General features: G+C 39.3%; 1 protein-coding gene across 3 annotated transcripts in view; it reads right to left on the bottom strand.

Annotated features, from left to right (window-relative positions):
• Positions 1 to 21,823, bottom strand: part of LOC126378333 (CLIP-associating protein) — a 74,382-nt gene that overhangs the window by 37,351 nt on the left and 15,208 nt on the right. For 2 of the 3 annotated variants that reach the window (XM_050026581.1, XM_050026579.1), the window contains exons 5-17: positions 20,521 to 20,697; positions 19,715 to 19,839; positions 18,377 to 18,490; positions 17,417 to 17,530; positions 15,328 to 15,420; positions 12,446 to 12,633; positions 11,451 to 11,573; positions 10,183 to 10,302; positions 9,339 to 9,466; positions 8,378 to 8,506; positions 7,133 to 7,269; positions 5,761 to 5,808; positions 3,965 to 4,099 (exon numbers count right to left, since the gene is read on the bottom strand). In XM_050026581.1, coding sequence (XP_049882538.1) covers positions 3,965 to 4,099; positions 5,761 to 5,808; positions 7,133 to 7,269; positions 8,378 to 8,506; positions 9,339 to 9,466; positions 10,183 to 10,302; positions 11,451 to 11,573; positions 12,446 to 12,633; positions 15,328 to 15,420; positions 17,417 to 17,530; positions 18,377 to 18,490; positions 19,715 to 19,839; positions 20,521 to 20,697 — 1,631 coding nt within the window. The remainder of the gene's footprint in view (positions 1 to 3,964; positions 4,100 to 5,760; positions 5,809 to 7,132; positions 7,270 to 8,377; positions 8,507 to 9,338; positions 9,467 to 10,182; positions 10,303 to 11,450; positions 11,574 to 12,445; positions 12,634 to 15,327; positions 15,421 to 17,416; positions 17,531 to 18,376; positions 18,491 to 19,714; positions 19,840 to 20,520; positions 20,698 to 21,823) is intronic. The other variant, XM_050026582.1, reaches the window with a different exon arrangement.

Here is a 21,823-nt window from a genome sequence, read left to right as displayed (position 1 = left end):
GTCTGGAGTCGTCTGTTTTTCCAACTCGTTACAATCCGGGAGTCTTCAAGGCTAGAGTGAATAGGCATTTGCTAGGTAAGCGTGATCCACCTTAGACCACATCATCACTTACCATCAGGCGAGATTGTGGTCAAACGCGAGCTTATATTATTAAAAAAAAGGTGCTGTAGCAATAAACGGAATATGGAGTGAAGTGGAACAAAAAAGCTCAAGTAAGACAATAGCATGATAGAGTAGCGAATATACTACGCAAGACAGACCCTGTATGGATACTTGAAAACTTGCCGTTAAAACGCACGCAAATGGAGCGCAGGTGGCAAGCAATTCAATTAGGGACTTTCCAATCAGCGTTCCCCAAAAACACGATAGATGGCGTTGTTAAGTTTTTTCTTAGCTTAAACTTCTAATTTCATGAATAACAGACATAACGCATAACGCGCTTTGTTTTTGGGTATAAATGATGACCCTTTTTATTACACCCAAGGTACAATTACAACTTCCACCCATTATCATTCTGATCAGAATAAAGAGAAGCAATATAGGTAGCAACATCATTCTATACATAATGTGATCCAAATATCAAGCAACACTTAGTTTTATATATGCTTCTGCCATTACGTTACATTTTTGAGTAATTATCTATTTTCTCATTGCTGGGGTACACAGCAATGAGAAAATAGATAATTATCACGTTAAAAGTGAACAACGCCATCTATCGTGTGTTTGGGGAACGTCGATTGGAAAGTCCCTGATTTAAAAACACTTTCAGTCAGTGTTCATAATGATACGACACACTGTGTGTCACTAGATATTGATCAATTCATGTCTATTTTCCAATTATACTGAAAAACGTATAATTTTTAATATTTTTCAACTCCCACATACAGCTATTAAGATTCTATCATGCTATTGTGTTACTTGGGTTAAAGGCAACGAAATAAAGTGCCAGAGCAAAATACGGAACGACATAGGAGTGCATCTAAAATGGTATTTTTATACAAGTGTATGATGGTTGCAAAATGAATGTACAGCTAAACAATACAACACTATTTGAGATTTATGCGGTTAATACACATAATGGCCCTGATTCCTGCAGACACCTCCTAGTGATACCCGTCATTTTCTTATCCGCCGAAAAGAAAAGGGACGGATGATTGACAAGTGTTTCCTCGAGAATGTGGGTTTCCTCACGATGTTTTCCTTCACCGCCGAGCACGTGATAATCATTTATCCAAACATGCATTCGAAAACAAATTCGACATAAATTAGTTTAAGCCCGTGCTAGGATTTGAACCCGCGTCCTCACAAGACTGTACCTATAATATAGTCGTTTATTATAGAAATAACATATTGGTTGTAAATAACTTTAAGATCCCCATTTTAAAATGAATGAATAACCCAGGCGAATCAAATAGGCATCTCGCTGGTATGCAACCCGTTTGACGTGTTAATTCTGTCGGGTTCTTGGCCAATGTAAAATTTTGGAAGGGTGTTTTAAAATTCCTGCCTAAAATTGACATGTGTTCCATAAATAAGCCTGTCGATTACCCGTCCCTTTCCTTTTAGGCGGATAAGAAAAAGACAGATATAACTTAAAATAAAATTAGATGGTGTGTACAGGAATCATCACCTCTAGCAACTTAAAAAGTGCATTTGCAACATCTATTAACATAACGATTTATTTATTATCTGTACCTTGTTGTGCCATTTCACCCTCTTCCGAAACGCACAAACCAATATTTACATTATTATTATAATCCTTAACAAATATAACGTTTCATTCTTGATTTGATTTAATAATTGATTATTTCTAAGACTTGGATACTGAAAGGCGAGAATATTTCGTGTTATAAAAAAGACTTCAAATTCATAATAAAAATAAAGGTTGTTAGTAACACCGTACGGTCACGAGCATTAATATGTATACACTTTGGTACCATGTCACGTTAACTTTTTTGACAAATTGAACTGTAAGTCTCACTAAATGTCAAATATGTTAGTGCGACAGAGTCCTAAAGTGGGTACATTATATTGCTCATGACTGTACTAAATACTGAGGGGGATGATTCAGGGGGGTTATAAAGGCAACATCGATACAATTCATCTAAAAGAGCAATATGTTTTGATGTGGCATTTTTAACCACCCAGCAAATAATTCTGAGTTAATATCAAGTGAATTTTTTCTTCGCACAATTGACAACATTTCAAATTTTTAAGCCGTGGTTGTTTTGTGCTATTTCGAAAGTACTTGTTTAAATAGAAGACACGTATTTTTCCTTGTCAAGATTTTTCCACTAGAAGTTACAAAAAATATTTTTTGAAAATTGGATTCTGCCATTGATAGAATGAAGGCAGTATAATGTAATGTACCTTTGCATGCGTATTTAAAACAAGTCGCAAACAAAGTGTCATGTTATGTATGACATTTACTTTTTTTATAATTTTTATGTAAAGGTCTGAACTTATTATGCCTTCCTCTTCTGACCTCGTGGATTTTTCAATATATTTCTATTATTACTGAATTAAAAAATCTGAAAAAATGTGTTTTGTGTAAATCATAGAAATATCTCGAAATGGTTTTCGATTTAAGGCACCTTAGTAAAAATGAAATGTTGTCAATTGCCAGTGTCCTAGGTCAAAGATAAATTATGTTATTCTGGTTCCTAAATAAAGACAGATCTAAATGTGACATTTTTTTTTTCTTTTTAATTTATTTATGAATTTTAATAATGAAAAATGTAATAAGTGCGACATTTTGTCACATTTTTCTATGACGTCACAGGTTGCTTTTCCATACACATTCCATAGTAATTTCGTGTTTCGACGTTTAGTAAAAAGTAACTGATTTGTCTAGTTAGAAACTAGCCTATTCTGAGTTAATATCATGTGGAACTTTTCTTCGCACCAATTCACGTTCTTCTTTGTTTTTCAAGATTAATATTCAATTCTATACTTTTGCGACGGAAAATTTCACTTGATATTAGACTCAGAATCATGAGGTGAATCATCCCCCTTAGTATTCTTTACGATGTCACTAACATCCTGTATACATTATTGACATTTATTTAGTTTGGAGACTTAAAGACCTCTTTAGATCTTAGGACAATAAGACCTTTGTGTAGAGATTTTGACAGCCGTATTCTTAGATGTTAACTCGACAATTCCCTTTCGTATTTTTCGTCTCAGACAACGCCCTGACCCGAGGTTCGCGCCCGACTAGGCACCCTCAGGCCTGTTGTTTTAAACATTGTACCAGGTGAGAGCATTCAGCGCTCCCCATTTGTCCGGCCAAGTAGTTAATGGCATCTGCGGCAAATCTACAATAAGTCACGTCAAAAAAAGAAAACCCCAACTCTGTCCTCACCTCAACCCACCAACCTCAACTCTGTCTGTCTGTCTGTGTTGACGCGACGTCGATCTCTCCTCAAAACATCGCGAGTTTACTCCAGTAAGGTTGGGCGGAGGCATGACGTCATTATGTTCGTATTATTATGTTGGCAGTATTGTATTCTCGCCTCCAGTGAGTAAAGTATTTAAATCGAGGACGTAAATCGAATGGAGGAAGATTCGAGTTAACATCTTAGAGTACATGTGAAAGCAATGATGTGCCGTTCCCGGGATGTTCCCAAAGTGGGAATTTTCCCGTGGTTAACCCTTTCACGGGGAGAAACCACGGGTCATTGATGGTTCATAATAGATAGCATGACACCTTAAAATCGGAACGTCATTAGATGTTCTGTCCTTGAAAGTGTTTAAACTCTTTAATAGTAAGGATACTGGCTGCTTTCTTTTATCAAATTATTCTTTCTTGCAGTCTTAATTTTATTTACCTAAAGGTTATCTAATAAAGCTCTTTTTACACAACTTTAAGGCCATTTTCCTGCTGAGAACGTTCCCAAAGTGAGAACCGCACATCACTGGGTAACCAAGAGGTTTGTGTGGAAACGTTGATTAGGATACTCACGCAGGCTGGCGGTGCCGGCGGCCATCTTGGCGCGGCTCATGTGCGAGTAGAGCGCGCGTGCGCGAGCGCGCTGCGCCGCCGCCGCGTCCACGGCGGACACCGAGCGGGCCGCGCCGCCCGCGCTGGGGGACCGCTCTGTGGGGGACACGGGGGTCATGCGCGGTGGAACAACACCAGCGGGCTTAGCACCGTAAGGGCGCGACTCTTTCTCGCCTCAACATACGTCACCCGTCACTCTCTCACAGTACTACACAGAAAGAGACAGATGTTCTCTGACGCGGCGAGAAAGAGTCGCGTGCTTACGGTGCTAGGCCCGCTGGTATGCTCAATCCTATGATAAGCCGCCATTGCTAGCCATTTAATGATGCAAGTGTTACCATTAAATGGTATATTTAACATTCCAAGAACGTAAATTTTATCATTGAAAATTAAGCGAATTACTGGCTAATGTACTTAATTACTATTACTTGTCACATATATAAAATGATTAAATATGTACGTAAATCTTTTACTAAAAGTTCAAAATCTCCGAAAATGCATTTCTCGGGAATGTGTTCTCTCTCACGACGTTTTCCTTCACCGCTGAGCATGTGATAAATAATCATTGACGATCCAAACATGAATTCGCAAACAAATTCGACCATCATTTGTTTAGGCTCGAACCTGCGACCTCAAAGTGAGAGGCAAGCGTTCTACCAACTGGGCTACCGATGCTCCTATGCAATGCTATAGCAACGTCTGTATATTGTCATATTATTCTACTTTAAGGTTGATAAATGAAGTCTGTGGCTACACGTAAAATGTAACTATATGATGCTACCTGCCCCGCAGCATGTTCCCTAAATCGCGCGCGATAAGCGGTTTACGTCTACTGTATGTTAATGGGGGATTAAAATGGCCACATCGAAGCAATTCATCTCAGAAAACAATATTGCTATTTGACATTTATACATAGTTTTAAGTTTACGCGGTTATTATCATAATTAAAACACATAATAACGGGCTCTTACCGCGTTTAGTCATCCCGTGATCATGGCACTTGTAACAGTGTCGAAATACAGTTTCATATCCCTGCTTTAAACGCGGTAAGAACCCGTTATTATGTGTTTTAATTATTTGACATTTGTTTGTATTGCGCACTTACTTGTATATGCGCAAATGTCAAATTGCAATATTGCTTTAATGTGGCCATTTTCACCCCCCCCCCCCCCTGTTCTGACTAAATATGCGACTCTACGTGGATACCTCTCATGGCCACGGGTATGTGCGAGACTGGCGGTCTCTCCTGCGAGGCGCGGCGTCTGCGCAGGGAGCCAGCGCGACTCATGCCGCTAACTAAGTTCTCAGTCGAAGCTGTATACGTACCAATCCATAGAAGCGGGAAAAATGGGATAGTTTGTTAGTTAGGTTACGTAATATCTAAGGACTGAGATCGGTCGCACTTTGGAAGCGTTTTCCTATGAATTTGCATCGTGACATTGAATAAAGAATCAGAGTCATTTATTCAACGTCATCATCATCAATTTAAGAGCCACGCTCTTGTCGTTGCAGCATTTTCCAACGCATTTATTTTTTATTTTTTTTATTCAACGTAATAACATTTTTGAATCGGTTGGGGTTTGTCGTGCGTGTTCGTACGTGTATGCACGAGATTAATGCGTACGAATACACGTCCAAAGTGCGACCTGGCTTGAACACCAAATGGTGATTTTTGTTTTATAACCTATTGAAATATACCCTATATATTATATGACAAAAGTTAGTATAATTATTGATGTTTTAAATGTTATTCTCACCTGAAACACTGGCCGAAGGACTTCTCGGACTAGTAATTGTTCTTCTTTCTGTAACAACACAAAATAAAACTTAAAACATAGTTTATTTATTGCTTCATGTACATAATTATACAGGATGTTATAATGATTTATTATTAACAAGGTAAGAACATGACCCTGGTAGGGTGTTGCGAAATTTGAGCGGACTGCGTGATGGTCAAAATAAATAAAAACATTAAATATGTACGGTTTATACCACACATCGTTATAATTTGTAGTTATTGTATCAATTTACGCTGACATATTACAATAAATCAGTTTACGTATAACAAGCGCCGCGTGTACTTATTTGCGCTCCTTTCCAAACAATTTAATAATTTTAACATTTTAAATCAATCAAGTTACGGGGGGTTAGTTATGGGATTGGGCTGGACACGTGTGCCGCATGCATCCGGAACGATGGGCAAAGATCATCACGCACTGGGTACCACGGGACGGACACCGTAGACGTGGTAGACCCCGGAAACGATGGCGCGATGATCTCGACGGTTATCGAAAAGACTGGATAGAGCTCGCACAGAACCGGGATACTTGGAAAGATATGGGGGAGGCCTTTGCCTAGCAGTGGGATCCTACAGATAAATCTTTAAAGATAGTGCGGCAACATCAAGGACCGTACAAAATATATAGATATAAATTAGTGGTATTGGATCATGCTATATAGCATATTTGTCATTTTATTATTAGAATTATATATGATCATGCTGTAAACATACATAATATCACGACTATATCACAATTGGGGTAGTCAGAGGTGCATCGATCGCTGAACTAAGTACCCACACCTCACCGAGCGATCGAGCGGGGCGAATTTATGTATGTAATATTTTATGTTATATTCTTTTTGCACACATAAAAAGGAAAAAGAAAATGTTGTTATACAATTCAGTTATTACTGCCGCTTCCCACAACCTGTAAACGAGGAAAAGAAGCTGCAAGAAAAACCTCCGCACAGGGCCCTAGATATTCTTAAAAAAATATATAAAATATTGTTATATAATTTAGTAATTACAACATAAACACAGTTTATATATCTTAACATATATAAAATAAACAGCCTATATACGTCCCACTGCTGGGCACAGGCCTCTCCTCAATCAACCGGAGGGGGTATGGAGCATGATGCCAAATACCTCCACCACGCTGCTCCACTGCGGGTTGGTGGAGGTATTTGGGCTAGTAGCCCGGGACCAACGGCTTAGCGTGCCTTCCGAAGCACGGAATCATCTTACTTTTCTATGTCCGTACCAAACAAGGACAGTCACACAAAGTGATATCGACAATGTCCCCTTGGGAATCTGCCCCAGTTGACAGGCGGTTTTATATATCTTACCCTGTCCAATATGGTGCAGACTGTCGACACTGCCGACGTTTCTCTCTCTCTCTAACTGCTTCTGGGCAGCCGCGTCGAGGTTTGCGAACAGGTGTTCCGCGTCATCGGGGAAGAGACGCTTGTACGCCCAGTACGCTCTGTTGAAGGACAAATGGTGTTAGTGACATCGTAACGAATACTGAGGGGTATGATTCAGACCATGATACTGAGTTGATATCAAGTGGAATTTTCCCTCGCAAAATTCATGATTTTTTTGTGTTTTTTTTTATTATCTATTCTATACTTTGGCGATGGAAAATTCCACTTGATATTACATGTGTGTGGCAATGTGTCAAAATACTGAGGGGGATGATTCAGACCATGATTCTGAGTTGATATCAAGTAGAATTTCCTGTTGGAAAGTTCATGACAATTTTAGTGTTTTTTTAATTATTTTCAGTTACACTTTTGCGACGGAAAATTCCACTTGATAACTACTCAGTATCATGGTCTGAATCAAAGGTCTCAAGAAAACTCTTTGTGATCCCTAATTTGGTTAGGACATTACAGGCTGATCACCTGATCGTCCGAAAGAAAAATGATCCGTGCTTCGAAAGGCACGTTAAGGTGTTGATATGCTTATCGACTGCCCGTCCCTTTCTACTTCAGTGGATAAGAACTGACATGTATAACTTGCAGAGATCGTACAACGTCTGTCATAATCTCCCTAACATTATCCCGTTTTTCACAGGGTCCGCTTACCTAACCTGAAGATTTGACAGGTCCGGTTTTTTACCTAAGCGACTGCCTGTCTGACCTTCCAACCCGCGAAGGGAAAACCAGCCCAATACAAGTCAGCTCACATACCTCCGAAAATGCATTTCTCGGGTATGTGGATTTCCTCACGATGTTTTCCTTCACCGTTGAGCACGTGATAATCATTTATGATCCAAACATGAATTCGAAAACAAATTCGGACATCATTGGTTTAGGCCTGTGCTGGATTCGAACCTGCGACATCAAAGTGAGAGGCAAGCGTTCTACCAACTGGGCTACCGCGGCTCCGTACGTCTGTACGTAGTGCTATTGTTTATGTGTACTTGGTTAAAATGGCCACATCGAAGCAATTCATCTAAGAAAGCAATATTGCAATTTGACATTTGCGCATATAAAAGTAAGTGCGCATTGCGAACAACTGTCAAATAGCAATATTGCTTTCTTAGATGAATTGCTTCGATGTGGCCATTGGAACCCCCCAGCACTTACTTCCGGCCGCAGTTCCGCGCGTGCGCGTCGGCGTCGACGCATGCGCGGCGTATGGCGTCCCGCACCGCTTGCTGTTGCTTCTCTATAGTCTGCGCCGGCCACTTCTCGAGCAGTAGGACTAACACTTCACTGTAACAAATAAACAATACAATAACTTTTTATTCAAATCAAAGACACTTTATTGCACAGACCATTCTTTGATATGAAAAATCAAATCAATTTATTTGCGAGAACACATAAAATACAAAAAGGTGGTAAAATTATTCAGATAACAATCAAAATGAATGAAAATGAATGGTAGCCCTTTTATCTCGGGACGTTCAACATTCTCTATGCTTGTTGTAATTGTTTCGTGAAAGTTTTAAGTGATATTATTGTCTTGTTTTTGTGTGTCCTTTTATAATAAACAGTTTCTATTCTATTCTATTTTAACATAATAGGCTACTTGACAACCTAGTAAAATGAGGTACTTTTTACGAATCTTTGTGTGTGTGTGTGTGTGTGCGTGCGTGCGTGCGTACGTACGTACGTACGTACGTGCGTGCGTGCGTGCGTACGTACATACGTGCGTGCGTGCGTCCGTGTATGTATATGAATAAATACAGGTTATTAGTGTCATCGTAACAAAAACTTTGAGGGATGATTCAATCCATGATTCTGAGTTTGATATCAAGTAGAATTTTCCGTCGAAAAAGTATGGAATTAATAAAAAAACACTAAAATTTTCATGAATTACCACTTGATATCAACTCGGAATCATGGTCTGAATCATCCCCCTCAGTATTCGTTACGATGTCACTAACACCAGGATTGATATGTATACACTCTGGTACCATGTCACATTAACTTTTTTGAGGAATTGAACTGTAAGTCTCACTAAATGTCAAATATGTTAGTGCGACAGAGTCCTAAAGTGGGTACATGGTATTGCTCATGGCTGTATATGAAGTGAACACTGTACCTGAGCGTGGAGCGGATCTCTTTGGACTTGTTTGTGGTGAGGTTGGTGACGATTACGGGCACCAGCCGCGGCGAGTGCACGTACGTCACTATGTAACGCACGCACACCGTGCCCGCTGACGACACCACCTGCGGGGAAAGATAAAGATAAAGTAAGGAAAGAAAGAAAGAAATAAAATAATAATTATTATTAATTTTGTTAAAATTAAACAGATTATTAAAATTGGCATACAGAAACAATGAAAAATATTTGTGTTTTTTTATAAATAAAAACAGAATTTTCATACATAAAATAAAATACCTAATATTACAGGTTGTTATCATACGTTTACATACAAATGTACTTAACAGCGGCCGTAGCGAATTTAAGTAAGTAGATACTTATTCGCAGGCACGTACACAAGTTTTGCTCAATTAACTAATTGATTTATTAGTTTTAAAGTGTACCAACCTATATCGAATTCCATCGTGTCCGTCACCAACGACGCACGACGTAATACAATCTATCTACTTAGCCTGTATCCACCCAATGCTGGGTATACCCTTCTCTCTTTCACGCCATCTTACCCGGTCCTGTACAATACAATGTCAAAAAATATGCTACTTGACAACCTTTTTATGAAATCTCACTCAATTCAAATCACTTCTCCTTCTCTTCTATTTACGTGGGTTCTGAGATGAATTACCAACCTTATGAACCCTGGTGTCAGGGTTATTATTGAGCCGCCAAAGGCATGACTCACGTAACGATTACATACTCACATCAGTAAGTAGTTACCGGGACCAAAGCCTTAACATTTTAGGGTAAATTTGGTCGACGATGTTGATTTTTTTGTGTAACTCACCTTAGCAGCATTCTGTATGAGGTTGATGAGCTCTTGGAGGATATACAAGCTGAACTGGTCCAGCTTGTTACGAAGCACCTTCGCCATGTGAGCGATCGTTATGCACGCTTCGCGTACCACCTGTTGACAAATATATTATCAATGAGGATAAAAACTGCCTATTCCTCCCGTCAGGTGTCGCTTGTTTTAAGTTTACGCCGTTATTATCATAATTAAAGCACATAATAACGGGTTCTTACCGCGTTTGAATGGGTTTATGGGGGTATTTAAACGCGGTAAGAACCCGTTATTATGTGCTTTTGTTGACAAATATATTATCAATGAGGATAAAAACTGCCCATTTCTCCCGTCAGGTGTCGCTACTGTTGAGTGTTCTTATACTTTTGACAGTTCCCATACAATTTGAGTAAACAAACATATTGTTTTGGTTATATTTTTACACTGTAACCCTTTGCGCAGCGTTTAACTGCAAAATCATAGTGTTATATTCATTCCCTAAATGAAATATTTTAAATTTGACAGAGAATAAATTTAAAGCTCACGTGAAGCTTACTTTATGTAAAAAAGCTTATTATAAGATTAATGACTACCTAAATGATAAAAATGTCTGGTATTGAATGTGTTCCTCTAGTTATTAAATAACTTGTAATGTACCCTCCTCATTGATTTAAAAGATGTGTTGCTGTTGCAGATTCTTGTCATTTCTTCTCCTCAGCCATAACACCTTGCGAAATGACGGAAATTCAAAAATGTTACATTGACCTTCAACAAGTTTATCCATGATAATTACGTTGAATAAATGATTCTGACTGAATAAAACTTATTTCCAATCAAAACTGCCTTTTTCCAATTGGCTGCTTCAAGCAACAATTATTTTTATATATGCCTCTGCCATTATATCTCTGAACTAATCAAATCAGTTACTTTTTTACTAAACATCAAAACACGAAAATATGATAAGAAACCTGTGACGTCATAGAAAAACGTGACAAAATGTCGCACTTATTATAACATTTTTCTTTATTAAAATTTATAAATAAGTTAAATAGAAAAAGGAAAACGTTTTTCGACACCTTCAGAACTGTCTTTATTTGGTAATCAAAATTTCATAATTTATCTTTGACCTAGGAAATTACCCAATTATGTACCCAAACAATTGAGAAAATAGGCAATTATCACGTTAAACCTGGACAGCGGTATCTATATGTTTTTTGGGGAACGTATCCTGGAAAGTCCGTCATTAATGATGATGATATTTGAACACATACCTGACTCCTCAAATCCTTGATGACGACTAGGAACGGCACCGATAGGTCCTTGAGATGCGCCGCGAACTCCGTCGGATATTGGACGTGGGCGTTCGCCGTTAGCAGAGACCGGATTTTCTTGAGCTGGTGGAAGAAATAACATTGATTTATGAACTGATATTTTGGTACAACTTGGCGAAAACTAGAAAACCGCAAGCCGTCTATTTTAGTTTGGTTTGTGTGTACATCAATCACATTTTAGGAAGAATTACTACATACCGAAATAAAAAAAAGAAAAAAGCATATAAACATAAATAATAGCCTATGTACAAGGGGCTGAACAGGCCCCCACTTAAACGAAAGTTGGCATTTACCCAAATTTTAGGGTAAATTTTGAACGTAATATTTTGCCACAATCAATCGTTTCATATAGTCTGCCTAAAATATGATAATATATCTACATTTTGGAGACAGTTCGTTTCTCTCAATCCGCAATTTGATTCCCCGACGACTCAAGTCATCTAGACCCGGGCGCCATAGATATTTACCCCAAAAAGTTATAATTTACCCACATTTTAGGGTAAATTCTATCTTATTTGTTACTGCATCTCGTCGTTTCTCCCAATCCGCAGTTTCATCTTCCAATAACGGAGTCAATTGCTTTTTAGTTCGTTAGTACACATAACAATTTACCCTAAAAAAATATAATTTACCAACATTTTGGGGTAAATTTCTTGTAGTAAAATTCAATCGTTTTCCCAGTCCGCAGGTTGTTTTCTTAACAATGCAACGGGCATATCGACTTAAGTCACCTAGCACCCGTGCCATAGGTATTTACCCCAAAAAATATCATTTACCCACATTTTAGGGTAATTTCTATCTTATTTCTTACCGCATCTAACCATTTCTACCAATCCGCAGTATTATATCTTTCTTCAACGGTAGACAACAACAAAACAAATTACCCTCAAAAATTTTGATTTACCCACATTTTGGGGTAAATTTCTTACACTTACCGCATCTAATCGTTTCTCCCAGTCCGCTGCTCTATCCCCTAGCAACGCAGCGGCATGTCGACAGAGGTCGTCTAGCCCCCTCGCGCCATACACCGCTGCGGGGGCGCTGCAGGCGAAAGCTGCTTCGAATGCTTCGGAAGACACCGCGCCCGCTTCGCCGCCGCAACCGCTGCCGCCTACACTTGATACTGGAAAATAAGTTGATGGTGTTGTACTTATGAAATGGAAAGATAACTATAGGACGAACTACCTATTTTGATGTTTGTTTATGTGGTGTTTGTCTTATGTTAATCAGTATTATTTATGTTGCTCCACTGTGAATTGTTGGAGTAAAACTCAAGTCTCCAATCCAAACAAACAAACTGGGTGAAGAAATAGGTATTGAGAATAACTGAGAGCGCAAAATAAAAGCCGTGTTTCGCCTTGATAATCGTAATTATATAATAATAGGCGATGGTCAATAGCGACATCTATAAGGTTTTCTTGTTAATACTTTACATTTTCAAATATCTTGGACATTGTCAGAAAAATAAACGAATGAAGCGAACAAGTTCCTAAAATATGCGCTAGATGGCGCTATTCCGTGACACCTGAAGGGCTAACATGCGCAATGTAGTATTTTTTTCGATCGAGTGAATAAATACAATCGAAATCGACAAGTTAGTCATTTTCCTTAACATGCGCGTCACTGTTAAGATCGACAAAATTACCGTCATGATAAAAGTTTATTATTTCGAGAGACCGATGTAGCCATTTTGTAAATAAAAAACATTTTTGTATTTGGCAACTACAAAAAAAAAGTATAATGATGTTTAGGCCTGTCGCACTTTGGATGCTTTTTTTACCTTTGATGAGTTTGCACTTAGCCCCAGACTTGCCCGAATATAAATACATATAATATTATTATTTTTTTTTGAATATATATTCTTTGCTTCTAGCCTGTTCTGGGAGCAAATAAAAAACATAGAACACGTTCAGCTGCTTGTCTTCCCGGGCATGTCGTAAAAACCGACAGAGGGATTGCGTCCTCTAACATGATGGACTAATGTTATGGGCGATAGGCTGATCCCTTATCACCATATGGTTTATCATATCCAGCTTACGACATCGTATCAACAGTGGCTGCAAGTTGTCTTTGATTTTGTAGCGACATAGTAAATATTATATAAGTATAGCATATTAATCGCGTATCTGTATTCCGATGTCTTAACGGGTCGGCAGTCTTAGCCCGGCCGCCGCACTATGGATCGAAAAATGACTTTCATAGACATAGGGATTTAAAATTTTAAGTGGTGGTTTTTTTGCTGGATATAGCTTCTATTGCCTATTACTATATAGGAAAATGATACCCGAGTTGATTCTGTGCAAAAGCGGATGAATTATAATTTTTTTATGAAAAATTTGTATGGAGCTACTATGAAAAATCCGATTATCTCGAAAACGGCAAAAAAAACCGTAATATCCTGACAGATGGTTATTGTACTAATTATTTATGATTTTTTGACATAACTCATATAACGGTTTGAGATGCCGTTTTTTTTTAAAAATCGTCAAAATAAAAAATATTTATTTTTTGTTTAGAAACGGTTTCTTTCAAGTAACACAGGTATTTAACAACATTATAAGACAAAATGGCATCACGCCTGTATTCCTGATGGAGTAGGCAGGGGTTAAGTATACCCAAGTAAGTATAAAAATGGCTTTCATAGACATGGGGATTTCAAATTTTAAGTGGCGGTTTTTGTTGCTGGATATAGCTTCTATTACCTATTCCTATATAGGAAAATGATACCCGAGTTGATTCTGTGCAAAATAATCATAAATAATTAGTACGATAACTAGCTGTCAGAATATTACGGTTTCTTTTGCCGTTTTCGAGATAATCGGATTTTTCATAGTAGCTCCATACAAATTTTTCGTAAAAAAATTATAATTCATCCGCTTTTGCACAGAATCAACTCGGGTATCATTTTCCTATATAGTAATAGGTAATAGAAGCTATATCCAGCCAAAAAAAACCGCCACTTAAAATTTTAAATCCCTATGTCTATGAAAACCATTTTTATACTTACTTGGGTATACTTAACCCCTGCCTACTCCATCAGGAATACAGGCGTGATGCCATTATGTCTTATAATGTTGTTAAATACCTGTCTTACTTGAAAGAAACCGTTTCGAAACAAAAAATAAATATTTTTTATTTTGACGATTTTTTAAAAAAAAACGGCAGCTCAAACCGTTATATGAGTTATGTCAAAAAATCATAAATAATTAGTACGATAACCATCTGTCAGGATATTACGGTTTTTTTTGCCGTTTTCGAGATAATCGGATTTTTCATAGTAGCTCCATACAAATTTTTCGTAAAAAAATTATAATTCTTCCGCTTTTGCACAGAATCAACTCGGGTATCATTTTCCTATATAGTAATAGGTAATAGAAGCTATATCCAGCAAAAAAACCGCCACTTAAAATTTTAAATCCCTATGTCTATGAAAGCCATTTTTCGATCCATAGTGCGCCGCTCCGGTAATATGTACTGTGTGTAATAGGTACGTGCGCTACCTAACTCAATACAGTGAACTGATATCAGGAAGAGTGCTTTCATTTATTCTCCCGAACTAAAGAACTGAACATATAACTGAACACGATAAATCTGGCCACCCTACACAAAAATTTCTTGTGGCTCTGCCCACCCCATTAGGGATTACGGGCGTGAGTTTATGTATGTATGTATATATTCTTTGCTCAAGAATACAGCTAATTATGATATTAAATCTGTACAACGCCATCTATATTGTTTTTGGGGAACATATCTTGGAAAGTCCCTTATTGGTACAAAAACGCTTCCAAAGTGCGACCGGCTATAAAGTAACACGTACCAGTTCCGCTTCCAAGTTTCGAGGGCGGAGGCTTTCTATTAGCTGACGGCAAGCTATATAGCCCCGCGACTGTCTTCTTCGGAGGATCGCACGCTGTTTACCCCAATTTTCGGGAGATTCGCAACATTTACCCCAAAAAGTGGTAATACCTCACATTTTGGGGAGATTCGCAATATTTACCCCAAAAAGTGGTAATTCACCCACATTTTAGGGAGATTCGCAACATTTACCCCCAAAAAGTGGTAATTCACCCACATTTTAGGGAGAATCGCAATATTTACCCCAAAAAGTGGTAATTCACTCACATTTTAGGGAGAATTTTGATAGTGAAATTGGAAAAGTTTAGTGATATACGGTGCAAATAACAATGTGATTGCGGAATTAGTATGATACGGTATAAAGTGATAGATTAATTTTGTAATTATTGAATATGTACGGATCAATAAGCAGATATAAATTTATGGATAGGTGCAAAGAAATAGAAAATGGGAAAAATACATGATTCACCACGCAAAATACATAAAACAAAAAATATCGTAAAAAAATTATAATAATATAAAATATAAATAAAAAGGTCGATGGTATATAAAAAGTGATACATAATTCCAATAGTGACAGAAAAAGTGATGAAAGATGATCATATCACCAGATTTAGTTTGCGATGATGGTTACGGTGACAGCGCCGGCGACGATGCACATGGTGGAAGAAACATGTTAAAGTTAGTATTCATAATTATTATTTTTATTCACTTAATTAATATTATTATTTCTATTAAAATGCTCGAAAGTAATAAGGAGTTTTCCAGTAGGTATAGTAATTAGTTCTTTCAATAAGAGATGGCGATCAAAGCTTTGAAAGTTTATTCAAGCAAATGAAAACAAATTATGACAATCCATTTACTTGCATCATTCGCTATCATTTATGTTATTAACACGTTCAACGCCACACAGCCCACAGGTGGGCCACGAGAGAATACTCATATCTAACTCTCTTCTATCAGTTTTACATGAGATCGTTGCTTTGTGACCCGTAAATCGTGTTTAAATCGAAACCGTCTCTTGGTTCACGGGTGACCCCCACGGCCTAAATGGGTCAATACAGTTTGGCTCACCCGTGTCCCCCATGGCGTGGCATTGAACGTGTTAATAAGAAAAAAACATACTGGCCCCGATTCCTGCAGACACCTCCTAATTTTACTTTAAGTTATACCTGTCATTTTCTTATCCGCCGAAAAGGAAAGAGACAGATGATAGTCAGTTGTAAATTTTAGGAAGATTGAGTAAATGAATGAATAACCCGGGCGAATCAAAACGACATCTCGCTGGTATGCAAACCGTTTGACGTGTGCTGTCAACTTAATTCTGTCGGGTTATTGGCCAATGTAAAATTTTTAGACGGTTGTTTTAGATTTGTGCTTAAAATTGACGTGTGTTCCATAAATTTTATGCTTGTCGATTACCCGTCCCTTTCCCTTTCGGCGGATAAGAAAATGACAGATATAACTGAAAATAAAATTCGATGGTGTTTACAGGAATTAGCACCATTGTTACTATATCTTCATGCGGCCGAAATTTCCAGACACAATAGTTACAGGACATTCTGTTTTATGACTACATTAATGGATTACTTCCCTTCAAAGATAAATTATGAAATTCTGATAACTACATAAAAACTGATCTAAAGTTGACAAAAAACGTTGCCTTTTTTTCTATTATCGTTTAGTTAAATGTAACTGAATTGACTAGTTGGAAACTACCCTTTGTAATACAAGCGGCTTCCGTGGTCCAGTGGTTGAGCGTTGGGCTCACGATCCGGAGGTCCCGGGTTCGAATCCCGGTGGGGACATATCACAAAAATCACTTTGTGATCCCTAGTTTGGTTAGGACATTACAGGCTGATCACCTGATTGTCCAAAAAGTAAGATGATCGGTGCTTCGGAAGGCACGTTAAGCCGTTGGTCCTGGTTACTACTTACTGATGTAAGTAAGTAGTCGTTACATGAGCCATGTCAGGCGGCTCAATAATAACCCTGACACCAGACCCGGACACGATAAGAAGAGAATACAAGTGTATATTGTAGACACTGACCTGGAGTGGACGCGCCGGAGCTGTCGCCGTCTCTCGTGCGGGCCGACGTGGGTATCGTCATGGTACGCTTGACGGTGCGAGCCACGAAGTCCGCCTCGTCCACGCCTTGGGTAGCTGAGAAACGTTCAGAAATCAGAATCATTTATTCAACGTAATTATCATGGATAAACTTGTTGAAGGTCAATATAACATTTTTGAATTTACGTCATTTCGCAAGGTGTTATGGCTGAGGAGAAGAAATGTCAAGAAACTGCAACAGCAACACAACTTAGAAACTACAACTTTTAAAAACCAATGAGGGTATACATTACAAGTTATTTAATAACTAGAGGAATGGTTATCAAACCATATACGGGTACTAATATATATACACTTTGAAACCATGTCACATTAACTTGTTTGACAAATTAAACCGTAAGTCTCATTAAATGTCAAATATGATAGTGCGACAGAGTTCTTAAGTGGGTACATGATATTGCTCATGACTGTACATAAACGACAGAAACAGCCTACATAATCCCCACTGCACTCGCGTCAAACAGAGTACTGCGGCGCGGAAGGCAAGAGGGAAACCACTGTCCTATTTTTCCCTAAAAAGTAGCATGGGTGCCGCGGCTTATGCTGAGTGAAGTGAAAAGTGAAGTTACAAGGAAAGAGAGGAAGGGGAAGACCAAGTAGAGCTTACATGGAACAGATTAAAGAGAAGGTGAACGTCGTGTCTTATAAGGAAGTGAAAGAATTGGTCTTTGATAGACAAGAATGGAGAATGCCAAGAGCGTGGCTCTTAAATTTGTAATGCGATGAGCTAAATGCCTTCCAGAACACCTGAACGATGCCCAAGACAGGGATGGTTGGAAAGAGAAGGAGCCTCCTCCTTCTGGATCTTTCTCTTCCTTTGCCCAGCAGTAGGACATCAACTAGGCTACAGAAAAATAAATGAATATTATTATGGGAGCTTACCAGTAGGCAGCAGAAGTCCCGCTTCTCTAACTTCATCAAACTTCTGTTCCAGCAGCGCTAGCTTAGAAGCCGGTACCAGCTCTTTCTTCCTCAAGTCTTGACGCAACCTCTCACCTGGAATTAGGTATTACACATTTACACATGTTTGTATATTTTCGAATTGATCTAGTTAAAAACACTGTACTGCGCTCAAAAACCGGTATAGCTGATGTTGGCAAGAAGACCGCCAGGCTAAAGTGCCAATGCATCCGGAATGATGGGCAAAGATCATGGTACCACAGGACGGACACCGTAGACGTGGTAGACCCCGGAAACGATGGCGCGATGATCTCGACGGCTATCGAAAAGACTGGATAGAGCTCGCACAGAACCGGGATACTTGGAAAGACATGGGGGAGGCCTTTGCCCAGCAGTGGGATCATACAGGCTAATAATAATAATACATATTTTCACAGTACATTACCCGAGTCATCATCATCCCCCTAGCATTATCCCGTTCACAGGGTCCGCTTACCTAACCTGAAGATTTGACAGGTCCGGTTTTTTACAGAAGCGACTGCCTGTCTGACCTTCCAACCCGCGAAGGGAAATCCAGCCCAATACAGGTTAGGTCACATAGCTCCGAAAATGCATTTCTCGGGAATATGAGTTTCCTCACCATGTTTTCCTTCACCGCTGAGCACGTGATAATCATTTGTGATCCAAACATGAATTCGAAAAGAAATTCGACAATCATTGGTTTAGGCCTGTGCTGGATTCGAACCTGCGACTTCAAAGTGAGAGGTATAAATATTGTAACATAAACAATGTAGATGTATAACATCAGAACAGCCTCCGTGGTCTGACTTGACATTTTCTTATCAATCTAAGATGGTATGTGAAATGAAAAGCTTCCTTCTCTCTTTTAAACTTCTATTTTGTTGTGCCCGAAAGGGTCTATGATGTGAAACTCGTATGTAACTTACTTGTACACCATCATAGTATGCAAATAAAGAATATTGAATATTGGAATACTTACCATCATCATCATCAGCCCATTAACGTCCCCACTGCTGGGGCACGGGCCTTCCCTATGGATGGATAGGGAGATCGGGCCTTAAACCATCACGCGGGCCCAGTGCGGATTGATGGTTATTAACGACTGCTAATGCACCCGGGACCAACGGCTTAACGTGCCTTCCGAAGCACGGAGGAGCTCGAGATGAAAACTTTTTTTATTTGTGGTCACCCATCCTATGACCGGCCTTTGCGCAAGTTGCTTAACTTCAACAAACGCAGACCGAGCGCGTTTACCGCTGCGCCACCGAGCTCCTCAATAATGAATGAATGAATACTTACCAACATGTCTATATACATCGACCAGCAGCTGCATGGCGGCGTCTCGCACGGCACCGCTGGGGTCGCCCATCGACGCTGCTAAGCTAGGCACCGCGGCCCGCAGTTGGAGCTCTGACGCTCCATGACTGTTAAATAAACTCATCATTATCCCGTTTTTCACAGGGTCCGCTTACCTAACCTGAAGATTTAACAGGTCCCGTTTTCTACAGAAGCGACTGCCTGTCTGACCTTCCAACCCGCGAAGGGAAATCCAGCTCAATACAGGTTAGGTCACATACCTCCGAAAATGCAATCTCGGGAATATGAGTTTCCTCACGATGTTTTCCTCCACCGCCGAGCACGTGATAATCATTTATGATCCAAACATGAATTCGAAAAGAAATTCGACAATCATTGGTTTAGGCCTGTGCTGGATTCGAACCTGCGACCTTAAAGTGAGAGAATTCATCTAAAAACGCAATATTGCAATTTGACATTTGCGCATATAAAAGTGCGCAATGCACACACATGTCAATGCTTTTTTAGATGAACTGCTTGGATGTGACCTTTTTAACCTCCCTGGTGGCAGAAATAGGCAGTTTTTTATCTTCATTACTTAAACAGGCTCTGGTATTGTGAACTTTTTTTTAGTCTAGGGCCCTGTGCCGAGGTTTTTCTTGCAGCTTCTTTTCCCCGGCTATACAGGTTGTGAGAAGCTGCAGTAGTTTTAGGCGGATGAGACGTTCGTTATGTTAAAATTGACGATTACTATTACTACCATAACTATGTTACCTATAGAATAAAGATATTTTTGAATTTGAACTCACGTGTCTAGAAGCGCGTGTATGCACTTGAGCGCCTCCTCGCGCGCGTGCGGCGCCTTGTGCTGCGTGACGGGCGTGAGCCGCGCCAGCAGGGCCCGCGGCGCGGCTGCGCGGCACTCGCCCAGAGTGCACACGCACACGCGGGCCGTGTGGCGCACGCCCTCCTTCGTGTCCGCCAGCCTGCGGGGAGTGGGTGGCTTACGTGGGGTGCATTGGTGCCCGAGGTATGGGCCATGGTATAACAAAATGGGCCATGGTATAACAAAATGGGCCATGGTATAACAAAACAAGGTATGCTCGTTTGATGACGTGTTACCACCGTGTTTTAGACGATGCGTACCCGACATGTGCTTAATACGATTTCAGCTCGCCTCATCGAGGCAACTTCCGACCTTAGAGCGGTCAATTAGGCGGTGCATAGAAGCAAGGTGGCCAGTATTCTGGGGACTTTGCCTCGATGTCGTGAGCTGAAGGACATTTTGTATTCTTATTTTAAAAGGACGATAAGTCAAAACGTGCCCCTCCACCAACAGATTTCAGACATATCTCATTTGAAGCGTTGTAACAACTTGATATTTTGTCCTATGGGGACTTCTCGAAATACGAGGGGTTTAGCTGGAATTCAGGTTTTTTAGTATTAATTTTGGGTACCTCCTTTTACATCATTGTCATCATTTTATGACAAACCTTCTTTTAATTTTATTTGAAGTTAAGACTAGAATTAAATGTTCTGGGAGCAAACAAAAAACATAGAACACGTTCAGCTGCTTGTCTTCCTGGGCATGTCGTAAAAACCGACAGAGGGATTGTGTCCTCTAACATGATGGACTAATGTTATGGGCGATAGGCTGATCCCTTATCACCATGAGGTTCGTCATATCCAGCTTACGACATCGTATCAACAGTGGCTGCAAGTTGTCTTTGATTACTTGTGGCTCGGTCCACCCCATTAGGATTTACGGGCGTGAGTTTATGTATGTATGTGTGTTGTTACAATTGTAGTTGAATGGAATGTATTTGCTTATGTTTTTTTTAATTTATACAAGATTAAATGATCTATCTATCAGAAGTATGACATCATACTATAAAGTCTTCATCGAAGTCCAACCAAGCAGAACATAATAGGACTGTTGGAATCTTGACAATGGATAGTTAGAACCTTGCATAATGTGTTTCAATATGATTATTGTAATTATTTAGAAGCTATTGTAAAAAAGGTCAACGGTTTAATTACGATTATTGATTAACCTTCACCAACCCGCAGTGGAGTAGCGTGTTGGAGTATGCTCTATTCCCCCAACCAACT

Source organism: Pectinophora gossypiella, chromosome 26 (assembly GCF_024362695.1).
Source record: "Pectinophora gossypiella chromosome 26, ilPecGoss1.1, whole genome shotgun sequence".
NCBI classification, from domain to species: Eukaryota; Metazoa; Arthropoda; class Insecta; order Lepidoptera; family Gelechiidae; genus Pectinophora; species Pectinophora gossypiella.
This window is presented reverse-complemented; position numbering and strand designations above follow the sequence as displayed.